The sequence below is a fragment of the Eutrema salsugineum genome, unplaced genomic scaffold (assembly GCF_000478725.1).
Source record: "Eutrema salsugineum unplaced genomic scaffold, Eutsalg1_0 scaffold_9, whole genome shotgun sequence".
In the NCBI taxonomy this organism is placed as follows: Eukaryota; Viridiplantae; Streptophyta; class Magnoliopsida; order Brassicales; family Brassicaceae; genus Eutrema; species Eutrema salsugineum.
The window spans coordinates 2,551,489-2,569,315 of record NW_006256342.1 but is presented as its reverse complement, the minus strand read 5'-3'; the positions used below and the strand labels follow the sequence as shown (position 1 = coordinate 2,569,315).

Sequence of the window (17,827 nt, the reverse complement as noted above, 5' to 3'; positions counted from 1 at the left end):
AGCCCATTAAGAAAAAGGATTTGTCTGGAGTCCAAAGTAATTTATTTGCGAATACTGTAAATATATTTTCGTGATCGTGTTCGCTTCGTCTTCTCTAGGAGGGAAAAGGATTGGAGTTGACCTTCTCTTTTTCCGGCGAGAGAGGTGGTGAGTAACTGGCGGCGATGGATATTCTGAGGACGAAATGGGTGGCCATGGCGGCTAGTATCTGGATACAATGCACAAGCGGCGCTTCCTACACCTTCAGCATCTATTCCGCTGTTCTTAAATCCTCCCAATTGTATGATCAATCCACACTCGACACTATCTCCGTCTTCAAGGACATCGGCGCAAACGCCGGCGTTTTATCTGGGCTTCTATATACATATGCTACTTCTAATCGCCGCCGCGTTCAGGGAGGCGGAGGCGCGGGAGGGCCTTGGGTCGTGCTCGCTATTGGGGCAATTCAGTGCTTCGCCGGTTATTTTCTCATTTGGGCTTCCGTCACTGGGATGATCGGGAAGCCGCCGGTGACGCTGATGTGCTTCTTTATGTTCTTAGCGGCGCAATCGCAAACGTACTTCAATACGGCCAACGTCGTTAGTGCCGTTGAGAATTTCGCCGACTATGGTGGAACCGCCGTTGGAATCATGAAGGTGAGATTCTACTATACCCTTTCAATTTCTCGCTGTCTAGAATGGGTCTGTGTTGCTGGATCACGCTTGAGATTGTGACTCATGGTTTCAAGTTTGGAATATGGATTCAAATAATATAGTGGCTTTGGGAGCTAACTTATTAAAGCTGGAAGCTTTTTGAGATGTAGATGATGTTTTTGTTGATTCCATCTTGGTTGTAATCTTAGATCTTGACAGAGGTTTCCAGAATTGTGGGTTGTGTTTCTAGTTGATTAATTCATCATAATTAAGTTTATGTCTTGGATGGACTCTATTTTCAAAAAGCCATAGAAACTGTTGGTATTATTCTTATCTCTGAAATTTAATTTCTGGTTATGATTGAATTGCAGTGGGTAATATGATGCATTTCCAAAGAGTACATCGTGGTCTTGCGCAAACTGGTCAATCTGTTTTCAAGATGTTTTTGCTCTGTTGATACGGTGTTTTGGTTTGTTTGATCGTAGCGAAAGAACTAAGCTTATCTCGCCTTCTTTCTTGACAGGGTTTTCTTGGTCTTAGCGGAGCGATACTAATTCAACTGTATGAGACAGTTTGCGCAGGAGATCCAGCTAGCTTCATTCTTCTACTGGCAATAACACCAACACTTCTCTCCCTTTTGGTCATGCCTCTAGTCAGGATCTATGAGACAAGCACAGCCGATGATAAAAAACATTTAAATGGCCTTTCAGCTGTATCTCTTATCATTGCAGCTTATCTTATGATCGTTATCATTCTGAAGAACACTTTTGGTTTGTCATCATGGGCCAATGTTGTCACACTTGTATTTTTATTTGTTCTGCTTGGCTTGCCTCTACTTATTGCGAGAAGAGCACATCGAGACCGCATGGAAAAACCGGCATTACCTGATAAATCCCCTCTCATAAGCAGTCCAAAAGCAACAACCTCCGTTAACCAAAGTTCTGAAGGCGGCAGTCAAATAGAACCTGGTCTGAGTGAGAACCTGAATCTTCTGCAAGCTATGAAAAAACTAAGCTTCTGGTTGTTGTTTCTTGCTATGATATGTGGAATGGGCTCCGGACTTTCGACGATAAACAACATCCGACAAATAGGTGAGTCTCTTAGATACTCCTCCGTTGAGATAAATTCATTGGTCTCCTTGTGGAGTATATGGAACTTCCTTGGTAGATTTGGAGCCGGTTATGCCTCAGATGCATTGCTACACAAAAAAGGTTGGCCTCGTCCATTGCTAATGGCTGCAACACTTGGAACAATGACCATAGGCCATCTAATCATAGCCTCTGGTTTTCAAGGAAACCTCTATGTCGGTTCTGTTATAGTTGGCGTTTGTTATGGTTCACAATGGTCACTGATGCCTACAATCACCTCTGAACTATTCGGGGTTCGACACATGGGAACCATTTTCAACACCATATCAGTGGCTAGTCCCATCGGTTCCTATATCTTCTCTGTAAGATTGATCGGTTATATATATGACAAGACTGCTTCTGGAGAAGGAAACACATGTTATGGCTCTCATTGCTTCAGGCTATCTTTTGTTATAATGGCTTCTGTTGCATTCTTTGGGTTTCTTGTCGCCATTGTGTTGTTCTTTCGGACAAAGACGCTCTATCGGCAGATCCATGTGAAGAGGCAGCATCGTCGATAAGAGTTCTTGTGAATATGAAACATAGGAAAACGAATACCGCTTCTCTTGCCACATCGATGGTAGTTTATGATTCCCAGAGGCATAGGTACAAGTGTACAACAATTATATATACCTATAAGTTGTTCTGTAACTTATGTTTATATCAATTGTCTGTGTTTAGATAAATGGAAAGACAGAAGGCTGATATCTTGTCTCTCTTTTCTTTTCTGGAGTTCCTTCTACCAAATGTGAGTTTTGATTTATGAACTGTATACTATAGACACATCTTCTCAGATAATAGATGTTGAAATTCTTTAATTGATAATTATGCATTTCAATAATAACTGCGGGCCATCAAGTCCCTTTTATTGGTGCAGACTCATCACAAACCAATCACCAATCACCATTCACCAGTACCTATTCATTGCGTTTCCAGTTATACTTTTTGACAATTTCCACATAATCTAAGAGTTATCTTATTAGTATAAAAAAAGTCGTATTCTTTGTCACCTTTTGATTAACTTCAAACCTACTTTTTCGAACCCTATAATAAGTTCCTAGAAATCCAAAACCCAGATGCAAAAAGTCAACTAACTTGACTTTCAAAATCTAAAGAAGATAAGTCCGTGAACGAGAGAAGAGTTGAAAAAAAGAAGCTAGCAAAGCAAAATAAAAGAAAAAAAGACGGAAACTTTGTACATCGTCCTCTCTTTCTTTGACACGAGACAGTTGAAAGTTCAAACATGATGATATTCAATAATTGATAACAGATGAGAGATTTCTGGGGATATGGTTGTTGGTAGTCATGGGAAGACAGTAAACGCCATCGCAACTGCATTTATTCTGTCTGTAGAGTCAAACAAACTAATTTTATTATTATTTGCTCATCTCTTGTCCTGTCCTGAGATCAGATGCAGTATAAAACAGAGGCTTCTTTATTCTTTTCTTTTCTACTGTCATTATCCATTATCCCCAAGATTTGTCTCTTCTGAGACACGATGACGCTTCATCGATCTCTTGTGTTCTTCTTCTTGTTCCTTTCATGCTTCGCTCTTTCTTCATGGGCTCTTCCTCTATGTTCCGATTCAAGTGAGTTTCTTTTTCTAATCCGCTTATGGACTTGATCTTAGTTCTTGTATTGTAGATTGATTCAATGGTCATTTTTTTTTTTTTTGTGTTTTCAGGAGCTCCCTTGGAGGTGAATTCAACATTGAGCTTTTGCCCTTACAAAGGAAAAACATGCTGCGATACAATGGAAGATTCCAATTTGAATAAACAATTTCAAGCTATGAACATTTCGGACAAGGGTTGTGCTTCTATTGTAAAGTCAATCCTCTGTGCTGTAAGTACAATCTGAATTGAAACCAAATTGTGATGTTTTAGTTTGAAAAGAATCTGCAAAAGAGGAAACTTTGTTTTAAGTTTTACCTTGTCTGATGTCACAGAAATGCGATCCTTTTTCATCGGACTTATTCAGAGATAATTCAGATCAGCAGTCTGTTCCAATCCTCTGCAACTCAACCAGTTCAGCAAATTCCACAAAGGACTTTTGCTCTGAGACATGGGAGACATGCCAAAACGTATCCATATCGGGTTCTCTTTTCGCTGCCTCGTTGCAAGGCCGAGTCGGAGCGCCAGCTAACAACAATGCCTCTAAGCTCGCTGATCTATGGCAGTCCAAAACCGATTTCTGCAGCTCCTTTGGTGGAGCTAGCTCCAATGAAACTGTTTGCTTTAGCGGTGAGCCAGTTACTCTCAATGACACTACTCCTGACAAACCGCCTCCTGGTCTTTGCCTTGAGAAAATCGGCAACGGCTCTTACCTCAACATGGTTCCTCACCCTGATGGCTCGAACCGTGCATTCTTCTCTACACAACCTGGAATAGTGTTCTTGGCTGGTCTACCGGATCAGGATTCGGGCGGGGTACTGGATGTGGATCCATCTAGCCCGTTTGTAGATTTGACTGATGAAGTTCATTTTGATACAGAGTTTGGGATGATGGGTATGGCTTTTCATCCAAAGTTTGCTCAAAATGGGCGCTTTTTCGCTTCTTTCAACTGTGATAAGTCCAAGTGGCCAGGCTGTACTGGAAGATGCTCGTGCAACTCCGATGTGAACTGTGATCCTTCTAAACTAACTCCTGACAGTGGTTCTCAACCATGCCAATTCCAAACTGTAATAGCTGAGTATACAACCAATGGAACTTCCTCAGACCCTTCTAAGGTGTGTACTCTTCTGGACCCTTTTCAGCATCTTAATCTTTTGTTGCTTTTCGTAGAGCCTTTAAGCCTTTTTCTTCTCATTGTTCAGGCAAAGAACGCTAAGCCGACTGAAGTCCGGAGGATTTTCACAATGGGACTTCCCTTCACATCTCACCATGCTGGACAGATTCTCTTTGGTCCTTCAGATGGGTACCTATACTTTATGATGGGAGATGGAGGTGGAGGCGCAGACCCGTATAATTTCGCACAGAACAAGAAGTCTTTGCTTGGAAAGATCATGAGGCTTGATGTAGATAACATTCCTAGTGGGTATACTTTAAGATTTATTGCATGGTTTCTCTTTGTAACACAACAGTATATCATTTACCAAGATTTACAAATGTCTTAAGGTGCTTCTGAGATTTCCAAAATGGGTCTTTGGGGGAACTACTCTATACCAAAAGACAACCCTTTCCGTGAAGACAAAGAGCTTGAACCAGAAATATGGGCTGTTGGATTGAGGAACCCTTGGAGATGCAGCTTTGATTCTTCTAGGCCTTCCTACTTCATGTGTGCTGATGTTGGACAGGTAATGGCTCGCTTTGACAATGAGTTTGTTTGCTGGCTTTTGCTGTTCTTGATGTGGTTTTGCGGTTAATAGGACACATATGAAGAGGTTGATCTCATTACCAAAGGAGGAAACTACGGTTGGCGTGTTTACGAAGGCCCGGATCTTTTCCATCCCGAGTCATCCCCTGGAGGAAAGACATCTGCTAAATCCGTAAACTCGATATTTCCTGTGATGGGTTACAATCACTCCGAAGTTGACTCAAGCGGAAAATCAGCTTCAATCACTGGAGGATACTTTTATAGATCAGAGACTGATCCTTGCATAGCTGGAATGTGAGCCAACACACTCTCTTTGCTCTGTTGCTGTCAAACAAAACACATTGCAACTGAAATGTTCTTTTGCAGGTACTTGTATGCTGATCTATATGGAAATGGAGTGTGGGCAGGGATTGAGACGCCCGCTAATAGCGGTAACTTTGTGAGCAACAGAACAACCTTTAGCTGTGCTGGTGACTCACCAATGAAATGCAGCGATTCTCCGGGATCTACAGGTTTAACTCTAGGCTATATCTTCTCCTTTGGGGAGGATAACAACAAAGACATCTACTTGCTCACAAGCAATGGTGTCTATAGAGTGGTTAGGCCAAGCCGTTGCAACTTGACTTGCTCCAAGGAGAATACCACGGCGGCTAGAAGAAACCCCAGTCCCTCGAGTTCTCCTTCTTCTTCAGCGTCTTCTTGTTATAGGCATATGAATGGTTTCCATGGAAGCTCGGTGGTTTTATTGGTGTCTCTATCTCTGATTCTGCTGGTTTTGTTAGTGTAAATGTACAATGTTGAAAAGGTTTAATCTTTTTCATAGGATGAAAGTTTCCAAAAGTTGTCCCTTGTTTGTGTTTAAGAAGATTCGTGAGTTTTGTTATTGAATTGTATCTTCAGGATGTTTTGAGAGGATACATGTATGATGAATGAGACAGATTGAGGTAAAATTTTCAAACTTCACAAAAAGAATTGGAAAAGTAGTTAGAAATATTAACAAATTCATGGATATATTCTAAATTGTACATCAACTGTTTTGAGAGGTACGTAGATTATGTTTTTACTGTTGAATGTCATCTCTGAGTAAGTGTACAATTAACTTTTTTCTAACTTTGTACTAAGTTAACCAAAAGGAACATTTTCACTCTCTTTGATTCTAGCATGTGTAGCCATGGAGAATCCTTATAAAGGCCACTGTTTCTTGCTCTCAGCCAATATTGTTGTGAAAGTGGAAAGACAAAGAAAGAACAAAATTCCATTTAGATTAAGAGATGGGTTTTATACATATGAAAATAAATTAATTAATTCATACAGTAAGACTATATGCCTTCTTCCCTACTCTTCTCCATTTCTTCTACAGATTAGAAGGCTTGAAGCTCGCAGACCAATCGAACGGAAGTCAAGAGTCTCTCTTTGGTGAGCTTGCAAAATTGGTTCCTTAATCTGTCTAGGCGTTCTACAGCACGCTTGAAAGCATGTTATATATATCAGCAAACGTAACTGTTTCCCTCAATAATCATCTCATGTTACAACACTCTGGCTTGTTCTGTCTTAAGAGCTTGTCCCATAAACATATCATCTGTCTTGGCGACTGGTAATGAGCTGTGTAGTAGTTCTCAACACAACCAAACTGACAAAATCTCAGACTGTGTCTGTAATCCACTGGGTTTGATGTGTTTTTGAATTGCTCCACCCACATTCCCACACTAACGTCCTCCATCTTGAACAGCTGGTGTATGTGAATCAACAAAAATTGGAGACAGTGAGAATGACAAGTGAAAAAAAGAGATGTGATACAATAGGTTATAATTCTCTCTTCTGCTTACCCGTAGTTTGTGTCTCTCAAACTCTTCCACGATGAAGCGTGCAATGTCAGCAGATAAAACATATCCGGGTCCATTTGCATAGGGCGGATAGTCCTCCTCTGGCCATTCCTGATATATCCGCAAAACAAACATGTATCAGTGATGATGTATCCATAGAACTGACGCACCGAAGAAGAATTTATAAACAAACACTCAAAACCATTGAACTAATTCATGCATCATGAAACATACAGAGATGGAGTGTGATGCAGAAAAATGTATACCTCGTATGTGACTGCCCATTTACCCCCACGGAGAGGTTTGTGGTAGTAATTCATGTTACCAATGTACAAGCTTCTACCTTCGGGTACTTTTTTCACTTCATTGATTACCGCGCCAAGTTTTACAAATGTATCATCATCACACTTCATTATGTACTTTGCAGAGAATGCAAGAGCCTGCGGCAATCAGAGTAATTTGTTCAACAATCAACTCCTCAGAAGCACTTACTCATGAACGATTACGTGGAAGCATCTCCTATAAGATCTGATAACTCACTCCGTGTTCACATATGGCAACAGTTTTCAGTACGACAAGATCATAGCTATCCATGTAAGGAACAAGTACAATGTCTCCAAAATACTCTGCTTCTTTCTTCAATTCCACATTCACCTCCTTCCTCCCATGCTGTGAAATGCACATCACGGAAACAATAAAATAAGAATTATGTCCCGGCTTCCTTACTATTAAGCCTTCATGACTTGTACTTGATGAACAATGTTAAATCCAACTTACGAGTGCCACAAAGAAACGAGCAACAACTTTTGAAGATGTAATAAGAACATGCTGCATCCAGGACTTCCTCACGGCCATCCGCTCAGCGAAATGATTGCCTGCGGAAAGAATGCCGATAAAGAGCTCCACAGGCCCATCAGGAACTAAAGGGGCCTGCCATCTCCTTGACAACTCGAGATGCCTTTGGGGAGCAAAGCTTGGATGTGATGTTGGCAGAGAGGCAACAAAAACAGAATGGACATCAATGTCTCCATTAACGGTTAGCCCTGTTGCATCCTCGAGTGTGAAACCCTTTTAACATATAACAAAAAATGGCAAACAAACAAAAAAAAAAAAATTAACAAAACAGACCAACCAACTCATTGCCATTAATCTAAACACAATCATGTAAGAATGGAGTATGATATATATACTCACAGTGCGGTAAGGGAAAGATGTAACATGCTGTCCATCAACATTGATATGGTAACCTTCTAAACCAGCGCTAAGAGTGAGAACAAACAGCTTCTCTTCTACAAAAGGAAACGGCCATTCTACTTTGACCCTTTTTCTCCGTCCTATTAGTCGATTCAACCACCATCTTGCCCTCGATCCTTCTGAGTAGTTATCATCATCACGGATCCACTTCTCACACTTAACATGACTATCAACTGCAACCACACTAAAGTATTAATTACTCCACTTGGTGGTCAAGGCTAAAATTGAAGCACAAGGTTTGCAACTAATTTGTTAGCTAGCAAATGGACCACAAAAACGATTATAAAAAAGGTGACTTTAGCTAACATTTAACCTCGAAATCAGATAGCAAAGAATAAAGCTCACCAGTCTCTTCATCAGCTCTTGACCTCCATCCTTCACACCGTTGTGAAGATCCCCATTGCATTCTATAACAAGTGTTCTGCTCAATCACCGGTTTCCGGCTCCAATCTCCCTTTAGCCTCGGATTGAAATGCAAGATCCGAGGAGGATCCTCTCCTTCAACAGAATTCAAACCTTGAAGCTCTATCACAAACTGAGACACCAACTTGAAACCATCTCCTTCCTTGGGATAACTTTTCCTCGGCCTCCCTACCAAGGTTATGTGCGAGCCCAATGTCAGACCACACGGCAGCTCCATCAATTTGTTCTCCCGGCTCATAAATTCTGACCCGGTTAAGGAAACCGAGTGTGGACACGAATCTGATTTGTTCTTCTCAGGCTTCTCCACTGACTTCTCAAGCCTTCCTGATTCAAGCTCCTTCCACAGCTTGCGACCTAACTGCCAAGCTTCTTTAGCTGACTTGTGAAGCTCCACTGACCCGTCTTTACTACTCGGGTCGAAAGTTTCCGAATCAAATCTCAAGCTTGAGAGAAGACCTCGGTGATGTTCACGGACCTTGTTCTGGTCCGTCCGGTTTATGGTCGGGTCGTAAGAAACTGTCTTCGATGGTGGATTAGGGATTTTCTCGACTTCGGGCTCTTGCTCGGTGTCGAGCCGGGAAAGAGAATCAATGGAAACGGAGCTGCTCGACCAGGATTTGAATACGAGTGGTATCTCTACTGAGACAATTAGCAGATAGAGAAACCCAATTGCCATTATTACACGAACCGATCTCTGCTTCCATAGTGAGGAGAACAGATCAAGCTTGTCGATTTTTTCCACTTTCGACGATTTGGGTTTCTTCATTTCTTCTGTTTTTGCTTAGGATCCAAGCAATATAATAAACAAAATAAAAACCTAACTTTGCATTAAGAGGGATCCGAAAGTGGTAGAAAGTTCGGAAATCTGTTCACTGAGCAAGAATTAAGAGAACAAAATTTGGCAGCCGATGATGACGAGAGATGAACAAGGAGAAAATGAGATCTTGATTCTTGAGATACGCGTAAGTGGAAATTTTTTAGGCGTAAGTTAGTAGAGAAATATTTTCTTATTATTTTTTTTAAATATTACTTCCGTAAAAATAATATTCTCTTTTTTTAGTTTTTTAGATATACAAAAAAAAAAAAAAAATCACCAATACATAAAGATTCGTTCGAGTTCCGATGGACATAATTGTGTGTTATATGAATTAACATATCGAAAAACATGTGTATGTGTGACACATGTGATGTGACATAGTCACATAAGCCCATAATTATTTTTTATTTAATTGTTTAAAAAGTACGAAAACCGACAGAATACAACGAAATATTCGCCGGCAAGAAAAAAAAAAATACAACGAAATCTTCAAAGACAAAAAGTCCAAAACGTAATTAAACCCAAACAAAGGTGACGATATATAAAAGAAAAACATACAAAACTAATAAATCATAAATATTGAAAATGAACTGTTGAACAGACCAACGATAAAATCGGTTTCTCTCATTGTAAGTAATAGAGTGAATGACTGCCCATAATATATCTTAGAAGAAATAACGGTAGTGACTAGATTATCATATAACTATAAAATAATTTAACCCGCCATTAGAAAATTTGAAGGCTAGAAAATTCGTCTAGGCCCATATATGCATATCTTCTTCAATGGGCTAGAAGAAGTTAGACATCACACAATTTCCTTAGCTTTGTGAAAAGAACTAGAGCTTCACTTTGACAAAGCACATACACGAACAACGTGATTTATTCAACATGGCCTCATAACGCACAGAAAAACTGGCGGAGACGATTGCCGTTAGCCCATCCAATGAATAATGTTACTTATAACTTTGAAGGAAACTATTCATTATTTCATATTTTGAAGATGAACTTTTATTTATGATATGTTTTTTCATATCCAAACAAAATTATGTGTTTTTCTTTTATGTAATTAGTTTAAAATTATGTGTTTTTATTTCTCCTATCACTTTATGAATTAAAATGCAATTTAACATTTATTAAATAGGAACACAAAAATATTAGCTTATTGTGTGGTTTTTTTAGTGCTTCCGCAGGTGATTCTTTGAGTGTTATTGCAGGTAGACTAAGTGTATGCGTATTGTTCTCTAAACTTATTTTACCAACTGTAAAACTCAAAAGATCCTAGCTTTCGTAATAGTTAGAATGCATTTTCAATTGATTACCTTTATCAACAAAAATTTACAATAACATAGCCAACAATAAAATTTTGTATCACTTATATAATATATAAAACAAATGTTTATTCGATAAAATTTTGATTCTGTGAATAATTGCTAAAAATAAACTAATTATGTTTAAATTTGTAAAGTTTAATTTTATAAAGGTATTGATAAAAAAACTAGTAGTAAAATAAAGATCAATATAAATGAAATATTACTTTTGAAGAAAAAAAAATGAATCAAACAATTAGATAGAATCCTAATTTATCGTTTTCTTCATTTGAAAGAACCTCATTTTTTTAAGATAGTACCCAGTAGAGATGCTCTCATATATGCTCAGTAATTAGAAACATATTCGTGTTTTTACAAATAAGTGCTTTTATTCAATACAACTTACTACATGGCTCCATAACTTCAAATTATTTCGTAAATCACTTGAGATTTAACGATGGCCAAATACCCCTACGAAAACATTTTTCCCCCCAATCATGTAAGGGTTTTTTTATGGGGATAAAATTAGGTGATGAGGCTACGTGAGAACTTCAACTAACCATAATTTTATTCAGGAGAGACGACAAAAACAAAATTATTCAGAAGATCCGATTAAATAACAATTGTTAATTATTACTTGAGATTTAGCTATTGGCTTATTCTAATGTGGATCCTACAGAAGAAAAATATATATATAAATGATCTCACAGTACGGTTATTGTCTACAGAATTAATATTTATTTATATACTAAGATTTAATCTACATAAATAATTTTTTAAAAAATAATTTAAAATTAAATAATTAATTATTATTTAGAATAGAATATTTTAATATCTTAATAATTAATAAACTAGATAGTAAATAACATTTTCAATGGAAAATACATAATTTATGTTTTTAAATAATTTTAAAAGACAATTATTATTTATTAACCTTTTCATATTTGTAATGGTATAATATGTAATAAGTTTTTAAAAAATCATTATTTTAAATGATTCTTTAAATAATAATTTAGTAATTTTTGTCTAATATATAAAATGTATGTATATATATAGGTTTAAATGTTATATGTATTCCAAAATAAAATGTCCAAAAACTAAACAATGTATTAGCTCTTTTTTATATAGAATATTTATAAAAACTGGAACACTTTGTGATAATTCCTTTTAATGCTAAAAATAACCTAGATAAAATTCAATAAGCTACGTTTGCATGGTTACATTTCATATCTATATTGAGAGAGGTAGATATGGATGAGAAAGTGATTATGATGTTTATATGTGCATGATTATGTTTGAGTGTTTGACTCAATGATACATCAAATTTAAAATGATATACATGTTGTCAGAGAACCCAAAAAATAATTATTCACAAATGGTCTCACGGCAAGGCGCTTAGAATCTCTAGTCATTTTCAAAGCTGGATCTTCTTTGTGTTTTCAAAATGATGTGATATCACACATGGTCCCATATGCATGTAATTTTTCCACTTTTTTTTCTTTCGCTTAGTTTTCCATTACTCGGATTTTAGACATCCTTATTGTTTTTTAAACTAATATAATCTACCACCCATATATAATCATCCCAATCATTCATGATTCAGTTCTTCTAATTTTGGATAGCACTCGATAGTGTATAGTTTTCTTGTTTTGTATGTCATATAGCTCTAGACATTTTATAGAATGTGAAAATTTACTCAGAACTTAGATATGGGTTCTAAAACCATGAAGTCAAATTATTTTAACATATTCGATCAAATCAATACAAATCTAATTCATCAATGTAAGTGTTTATATAGAAAATCTAATCTTACAATCTCTTTATCATGTACAAATCTCGAATATAGATTTAGCATATATAGCAGGTATAGTTCAAATTAACTGTTTGAGAACATATTAACTTTGCAAAAAAAAAATCTATGTAAACAAAAATACTTCACCTATCCAAATTTTTCAAAATATATCAAAATGAGAAAATTTGTGAGAATTTATATATATTTTAGGGATTATTCCAATCTGATAGCTGAATGCTTTGCCCCTTATATTTATATCCATTATTTTGTGTTCTGATTCTCAAAATATATAGGCATTCAAAAGGATTTTAGATTTATTCTCTTCTAAATAAAAGATCCAAAATATTTTTTCTCTATAGAACTGCCCAGATTTTGTTCCCTAATAGTAATAATCTTGGATCAACTCTGTTCACACTTATAAAATTTAGAAAATTGAAAAGAGGAAACTGAAAGAAAAAGAAATGATGAAAAGAGAACTGATTTTATTTTTGGTATTGTTTCTTTGGCCTAACACAGAGAAGAATTCGCAGAGACGTGGATGCTCGTTACGCTCACAAGACTTTATGAATAAAGGCTTATATTTAATACGACATATGGCCCCAAAACTTCAAATTAACTCGTCTATCATCTCAGATTATTTAGCAATAATTGGTCAGTCGCTTCCAAATGTGGTTATATTTTTTCATCGCAAAGACATGTTTATTATTCAAGACCACGAATAATTATATTTTGTCCTTCTGTTTGAGATAAGTTGTGGGCAGAATTAATATTATTTATATTTACGGTTAACATAGAAAATGTTAGTGTATGATTATATGTTTGAGTGTTATAAACAATGATTCATCAATAGAAAATGATATACATGTGATCTCATGGTACGACGTCTATAGTTTCGACTACTTATCAAAGCTGGATTTTCATTGTTTTTCTAAAACGATCTACAGTACCACACATGTGCATGTAATTATTCCACTTAATTGTTTCATTATTCAATTCTTATAAGTCCTGATTATTTTCAAAATGATATGATCTACCACCCATATGCTAGTAATAATATGTCAAGATTGATGATGAGTTTCAAATTTAAAATGAAATAACAATGAATCTATTGTCCAAGACTTTTATGTATTAGTATTCTTTTTGTATTAGTATATGTATTAGTAATATAGGTTTCTTTAAATTTCGGATGTGAGATCTTAATACTCATTTTTGGATGATGCATTTTAATGAACATTTCAAACATAATCTCACTTTAAAATGATAAAAAAAAAACACTTTATTAGGCTATTCTACTTTGATCAATAAACAAAACTCTGAAATCATATTACATTTTTTAGGTTACAGACTTAAAATTAATTGACAATAAATGGTTTGACCTAAACCTCCTATATACTAATGTTAATTTTGTAAAAAATTATGATGTGGGTTTATAATACTATCCCACTATTATTCAATTATTCAACTATAAGAAATGAAAAACTTAAACAACCGGTCATTTCAATTTCAACAATTCATTGACAAACATTTATACACAATTCTTAAGTAACTCTTGTATTCATAAACATTTATAAACGTCTCAACAATGCTTCAATCCATCTTAGCAGTCTGTATAACAAACCATCAAGACTGAATGGCAGTTGGTTATGTACACCACTTCCATACTTTAACTTGACCAGTTCCGTCACCGGTGAAGAATATGCCTCCTGGACCTATCTGGATAGACCTTATCTCTTGCTTTGCTAAAATTCTGCCACTTTCCGTAAACCTTACATAAGAAGGAAGAACTACTGTTGGAGGTGAAAACCGCACCCCGGTTTTCTTCAGTACAAACCGAGATCGGCAAACCATAAGCCTGGTTTACGAAGGGACGTACCGAAAAAAAATGGGCCGAACAAAGATGGGCCGAATACGGCTCATCAGGCCGAGGTCGGTGAGAAACCTCTCGAAGAAATAGAGAGTTTCCATGAACTCGGTCAAAACAGGAAATTTCCTAATGGAAAAAGGAAACTTGGGAGAGAAAAGGAAAGGAACCGAGAGAAAAGGAAACTCCTCTCGGTCCCATATCGTCTCGGAGGAGAGAATGCCAACGCCCCAACCGGGCAAGGAGGAGGAACTTCTGGAGAAAATGCTGGAACTGCAGCCGGCCAGACTCCCCTAGGAGGTTATGGAACCGAACTGCTACTTCAAGTATTTAATGCCCAATTCGAAGCCATCAACAAAAGAAGTGAGGAACGTTTTAGTCAGATGGCGGCGCAAATCGCCGAACTCAGTCAAACACGAACTCCTCTCCGAGTTCGGAACATCATTGACGATCTCAATACCGACGGAGATCCAGCCGGAACTATGAGGTCAGCCGCAGCCGGGTCAGCAAACGCACCAGCATCAGATTTAAGCCGAGACGCCGAGTTCGAAGCAATGAAGGCGCAGCTTCGCGATATCACCTCAAAGATACATCAAGCCACAAGCGCGGCTCCGGAAATCGAGCGCGTCATACAGGAAACACAGAAGACTCCCTTCACATCGCGCGTAGCAGGAACGCCGGTCAAACACATGGAGAAACTAAAGATAAAAGTCTATGAAGGCAACTCTGACCCCCGACACTTCTTGACATCGTTCGGCATCTGCATGAACCGATACCAATTCAGGTCCGCCGAGGAAAGAGACGCGGTTCAGTGCCAACTGTTTGTGGAAAGTCTGGGAGGAGTAGCCCTCGACTGGTTCTCACGGCTCGAAGCCAATTCGATTGACAACTACAAGGAGTTAACAACGGCTTTCGTCAAACACTTCTCCATGTTCATTGGACAGAACACCAAGAACTCCGAACTCTGGCAAATAGCTCAAGGACCAAGCGAGAGCCTTCGCGACTTCATCCAGCGCTTCAAGACGATCGTCGCCAATTGTACGATTAGCGACGAAGCTGCTCTCTTATGTCTTCAGAAAGGAGCTCGGATAAAGACTAGCTTCCGAAGCGCGATCACGCATAACCCTCCGCAGACGTTAGAAGATGCGTTGCACCGAGCTAATACTTACATTGCTGAAGAAGAAGAAGAAGCTGCGTACGAGCAAAGTTACTCAACGAAGCAACCCGAACGTCCAAAAGCCGCGACTAATGAGCCGTAGTCAGGATACGGTCGAGGATACGAGAATCGCAAGAAGTTCTACGCAAACGCAATCCAACAACCGAACAAGCAGTGGAACAATAAATGGGTCCGCGGTGAAGAAGACCAAGACGAGTCATTATTCTGCGAATTCCACAACCGAAGGGGCCACAGCACCGAAGAATGCAGGCATCTGCGAGAATATCTACTCGGCCTATATCGCAAGGAGCCGATCTCGGTTGACGAACTCCGACGCTCAAACGCATCTAAGAGCGGCGGGCAACTTTCAATTGACGATCTCCGTCGTTCACATATGCCTCGACCAAACAATGAACAGCTTGAGAAAGCACTCGCCAAAGATCCACCAACTCCACCGGTTTTACCGACACTACCACCGCCACCACCGAATCCACCTGTTTTGCCCGAGCAACAGAAACGGAATCGTGATGACCGAGCACCAGAGAATCACGCTCCTAAGGCGCGGAAACGCGTCAACATGATAATGGGGGCCATCGAAGCTTGCAGTTATTCGGTCCGAGCCATCAAAGAGTACATCAGACAGGCCGCCAGCGCGCCCAAAGCCCCGCATGATCCGCCGAAGGGAACGCCTTTGGTATTTACCGAGGCCGATACAATCGGGCTGCATAAACCACATAACGACGCTCTCGTTGTCGAGCTGATCCTCGACAACGTCGAAGTTAGCCGCATTCTGGTCGATACGGGCAGCTCGGTTAACGTTATCTTCAAGGAAGCACTTGACCAACTCGAGTTGGCATCAGATAGGATTGAACCGTTTATCGAACCACTTACCGGATTCCATGGAGAACGTTGTATGACGGTCGGCATGGTCAATATTCCGATCTACGTCGGTGGAGTCGCAAAGATTATCCAGTTCCTTATCCTCGATAAACCGGCGATCTACAACGCTATTCTCGGAACACCTTGGCTACACGCAATGAAAGCAGTCGCCTCGACGTACCATCAATGCCTAAAGTTCCCGACTCCCGACGGTGTTAACACTCTCCGAGGAAACCAAGCCGTTGCTCGATCGTGCTACATAAACGAGTGCAGACTTCATTCGGCCAACCAAGCCTGTGTTATTAGCTCGTTAGGACCGACTGACAAGCTCATCGTCCAGAATACAAAACCTAAACAGGAGTCGATCGTTCAAGTTTGCATCGACGAACTAAGGCCAGAACGTCAAGTCGGAATCGGCGCCTTAAGGCTCGCGCAGCTCGATATGTGGTCATTAAAGGTACTTTTCTCAGATGGGATGCTTCCGGGGTACTTTTGACTTGTGTTCACGGCAACGACATCATGGAAGTAATGCAGAAGGTTCACGAAGGAGAAGGAGGCAATCACTCCGGAGCTCGGTCTTTGGCATTCAAGATCAAAAAAGCTGGCTATTACTGGCTCACTATGCTCTCTGATTGCGAGAAGTATATGGTACGCTGCGAGAAATGCCAACGTCATGGTCCGATGATCAATCTTCCTACCGAGCTCCTGATGACCTCGACCGCACCATATCCTTTCATGCGCTGGGCAATGGACATCATCGGTCCCTTTTGCCGATCTACAACCCAGAAGCAGTATGTTCTGGTCGTCACGGATTACTTCACCAAATGGGTCGAAGCCGAAGCATACCCCGAGATCCATGGAATTGATGTCAAGAAGTTCGTCTGGAAGTTCATCATCTGCCGACACGGAGTCCCGTAAGAGATCGTTACGGACAACGGAACCCAGTTTACTTCGATCATTTTCCAAGATTTTTGCGCCAAGTGGAAAATCCGACTAAGTTTCTCTACCCCGCGGTACCCGCAAGGAAACGGACAAGCCGAAGCCACAAACAAGACCATCATTGATGGACTAAAGAAACGACTCGATACCGCTAAGGGAACCTGGGCGGACGAACTTGACGGCGTCTTGTGGTCTCACCGAACTACACCACGACGTTCAACCGGTCAATCACCATTCTTCCTTGCATATGGCGCAGAAGCTATGTGTCCAGCCGAACTCAACGTCCCAAGTATTCGCCGAACTATGCTTACCCAGCAACCCGACGCGAATGACAACATGATGATCGACGCACTCGACTTAGTTGAAGAACATCGCGAACGAGCATTGCTCCGGATACAGAACTACCAACAACTTGCAGCTCGTTACTACAACAAAAAAGTTAAGGGCCGTCACTTTGAAGATGGCGATCTCGTACTTTGCAAAGTCTATCAAAACACAGAAGAGA

General features: G+C 39.3%; 3 protein-coding genes across 3 annotated transcripts; 2 read left to right on the top strand and 1 right to left on the bottom strand.

Annotated features, from left to right (window-relative positions):
- Positions 1-77: 77 nt before the first annotated feature.
- LOC18008013 (protein NUCLEAR FUSION DEFECTIVE 4) lies at positions 78-2,566 on the top strand. The gene is made up of 2 exons (XM_006390328.2): positions 78-635; positions 1,156-2,566. Exons 1-2 carry the CDS (start codon positions 165-167, stop codon positions 2,278-2,280), a joined length of 1,596 nt encoding a protein of 531 aa, XP_006390390.1. The 5' UTR covers positions 78-164; the 3' UTR covers positions 2,281-2,566.
- Positions 2,567-2,944: 378 nt separating this feature from the next.
- LOC18009269 (HIPL1 protein) lies at positions 2,945-6,032 on the top strand. Its single transcript, XM_006390327.2, has 7 exons — positions 2,945-3,348; positions 3,444-3,601; positions 3,705-4,484; positions 4,572-4,788; positions 4,873-5,051; positions 5,124-5,365; positions 5,438-6,032. The coding sequence occupies exons 1-7, from the start codon at positions 3,258-3,260 to the stop codon at positions 5,856-5,858; spliced, it is 2,088 nt and encodes a 695-aa protein (XP_006390389.1). The 5' UTR covers positions 2,945-3,257; the 3' UTR covers positions 5,859-6,032.
- Positions 6,033-6,329: 297 nt separating this feature from the next.
- Positions 6,330-9,519, bottom strand: LOC18009077 (hydroxyproline O-galactosyltransferase GALT5). The gene is made up of 7 exons (XM_006390326.2): positions 8,494-9,519; positions 8,089-8,321; positions 7,672-7,962; positions 7,435-7,563; positions 7,161-7,334; positions 6,898-7,005; positions 6,330-6,800 (listed from the first exon to the last, which is right to left on the bottom strand). Exons 1-7 carry the CDS (start codon positions 9,335-9,337, stop codon positions 6,588-6,590), a joined length of 1,992 nt encoding a protein of 663 aa, XP_006390388.1. The 5' UTR covers positions 9,338-9,519; the 3' UTR covers positions 6,330-6,587.
- Positions 9,520-17,827: the final 8,308 nt, after the last annotated feature.

What these genes read in the sequence shown, in the direction of transcription:
- LOC18009077 (XM_006390326.2), bottom strand. Translation starts at nt 9,337, where the DNA reads ATGAAGAAACCCAAATCGTCGAAAGTGGAAAAAATCGACAAGCTTGAT. An exon ending in AAGAGCTGATGAAGAGACTG is followed by an intron (nt 8,322 to 8,493) that starts GTGAGCTTTATT and finishes GTGTGGTTGCAG; the next exon opens with TTGATAGTCATGTTAAGTGT. An exon ending in TTGAGAGACACAAACTACGG is followed by an intron (nt 6,801 to 6,897) that starts GTAAGCAGAAGA and finishes CACATACACCAG; the next exon opens with CTGTTCAAGATGGAGGACGT.
- LOC18009269 (XM_006390327.2), top strand. Translation starts at nt 3,258, where the DNA reads ATGACGCTTCATCGATCTCTTGTGTTCTTCTTCTTGTTCCTTTCATGC. An exon ending in CTTCCTCAGACCCTTCTAAG is followed by an intron (nt 4,485 to 4,571) that starts GTGTGTACTCTT and finishes CTCATTGTTCAG; the next exon opens with GCAAAGAACGCTAAGCCGAC. An exon ending in TGTGTGCTGATGTTGGACAG is followed by an intron (nt 5,052 to 5,123) that starts GTAATGGCTCGC and finishes TGCGGTTAATAG; the next exon opens with GACACATATGAAGAGGTTGA.
- LOC18008013 (XM_006390328.2), top strand. Translation starts at nt 165, where the DNA reads ATGGATATTCTGAGGACGAAATGGGTGGCCATGGCGGCTAGTATCTGG. An exon ending in CCGCCGTTGGAATCATGAAG is followed by an intron (nt 636 to 1,155) that starts GTGAGATTCTAC and finishes CTTTCTTGACAG; the next exon opens with GGTTTTCTTGGTCTTAGCGG.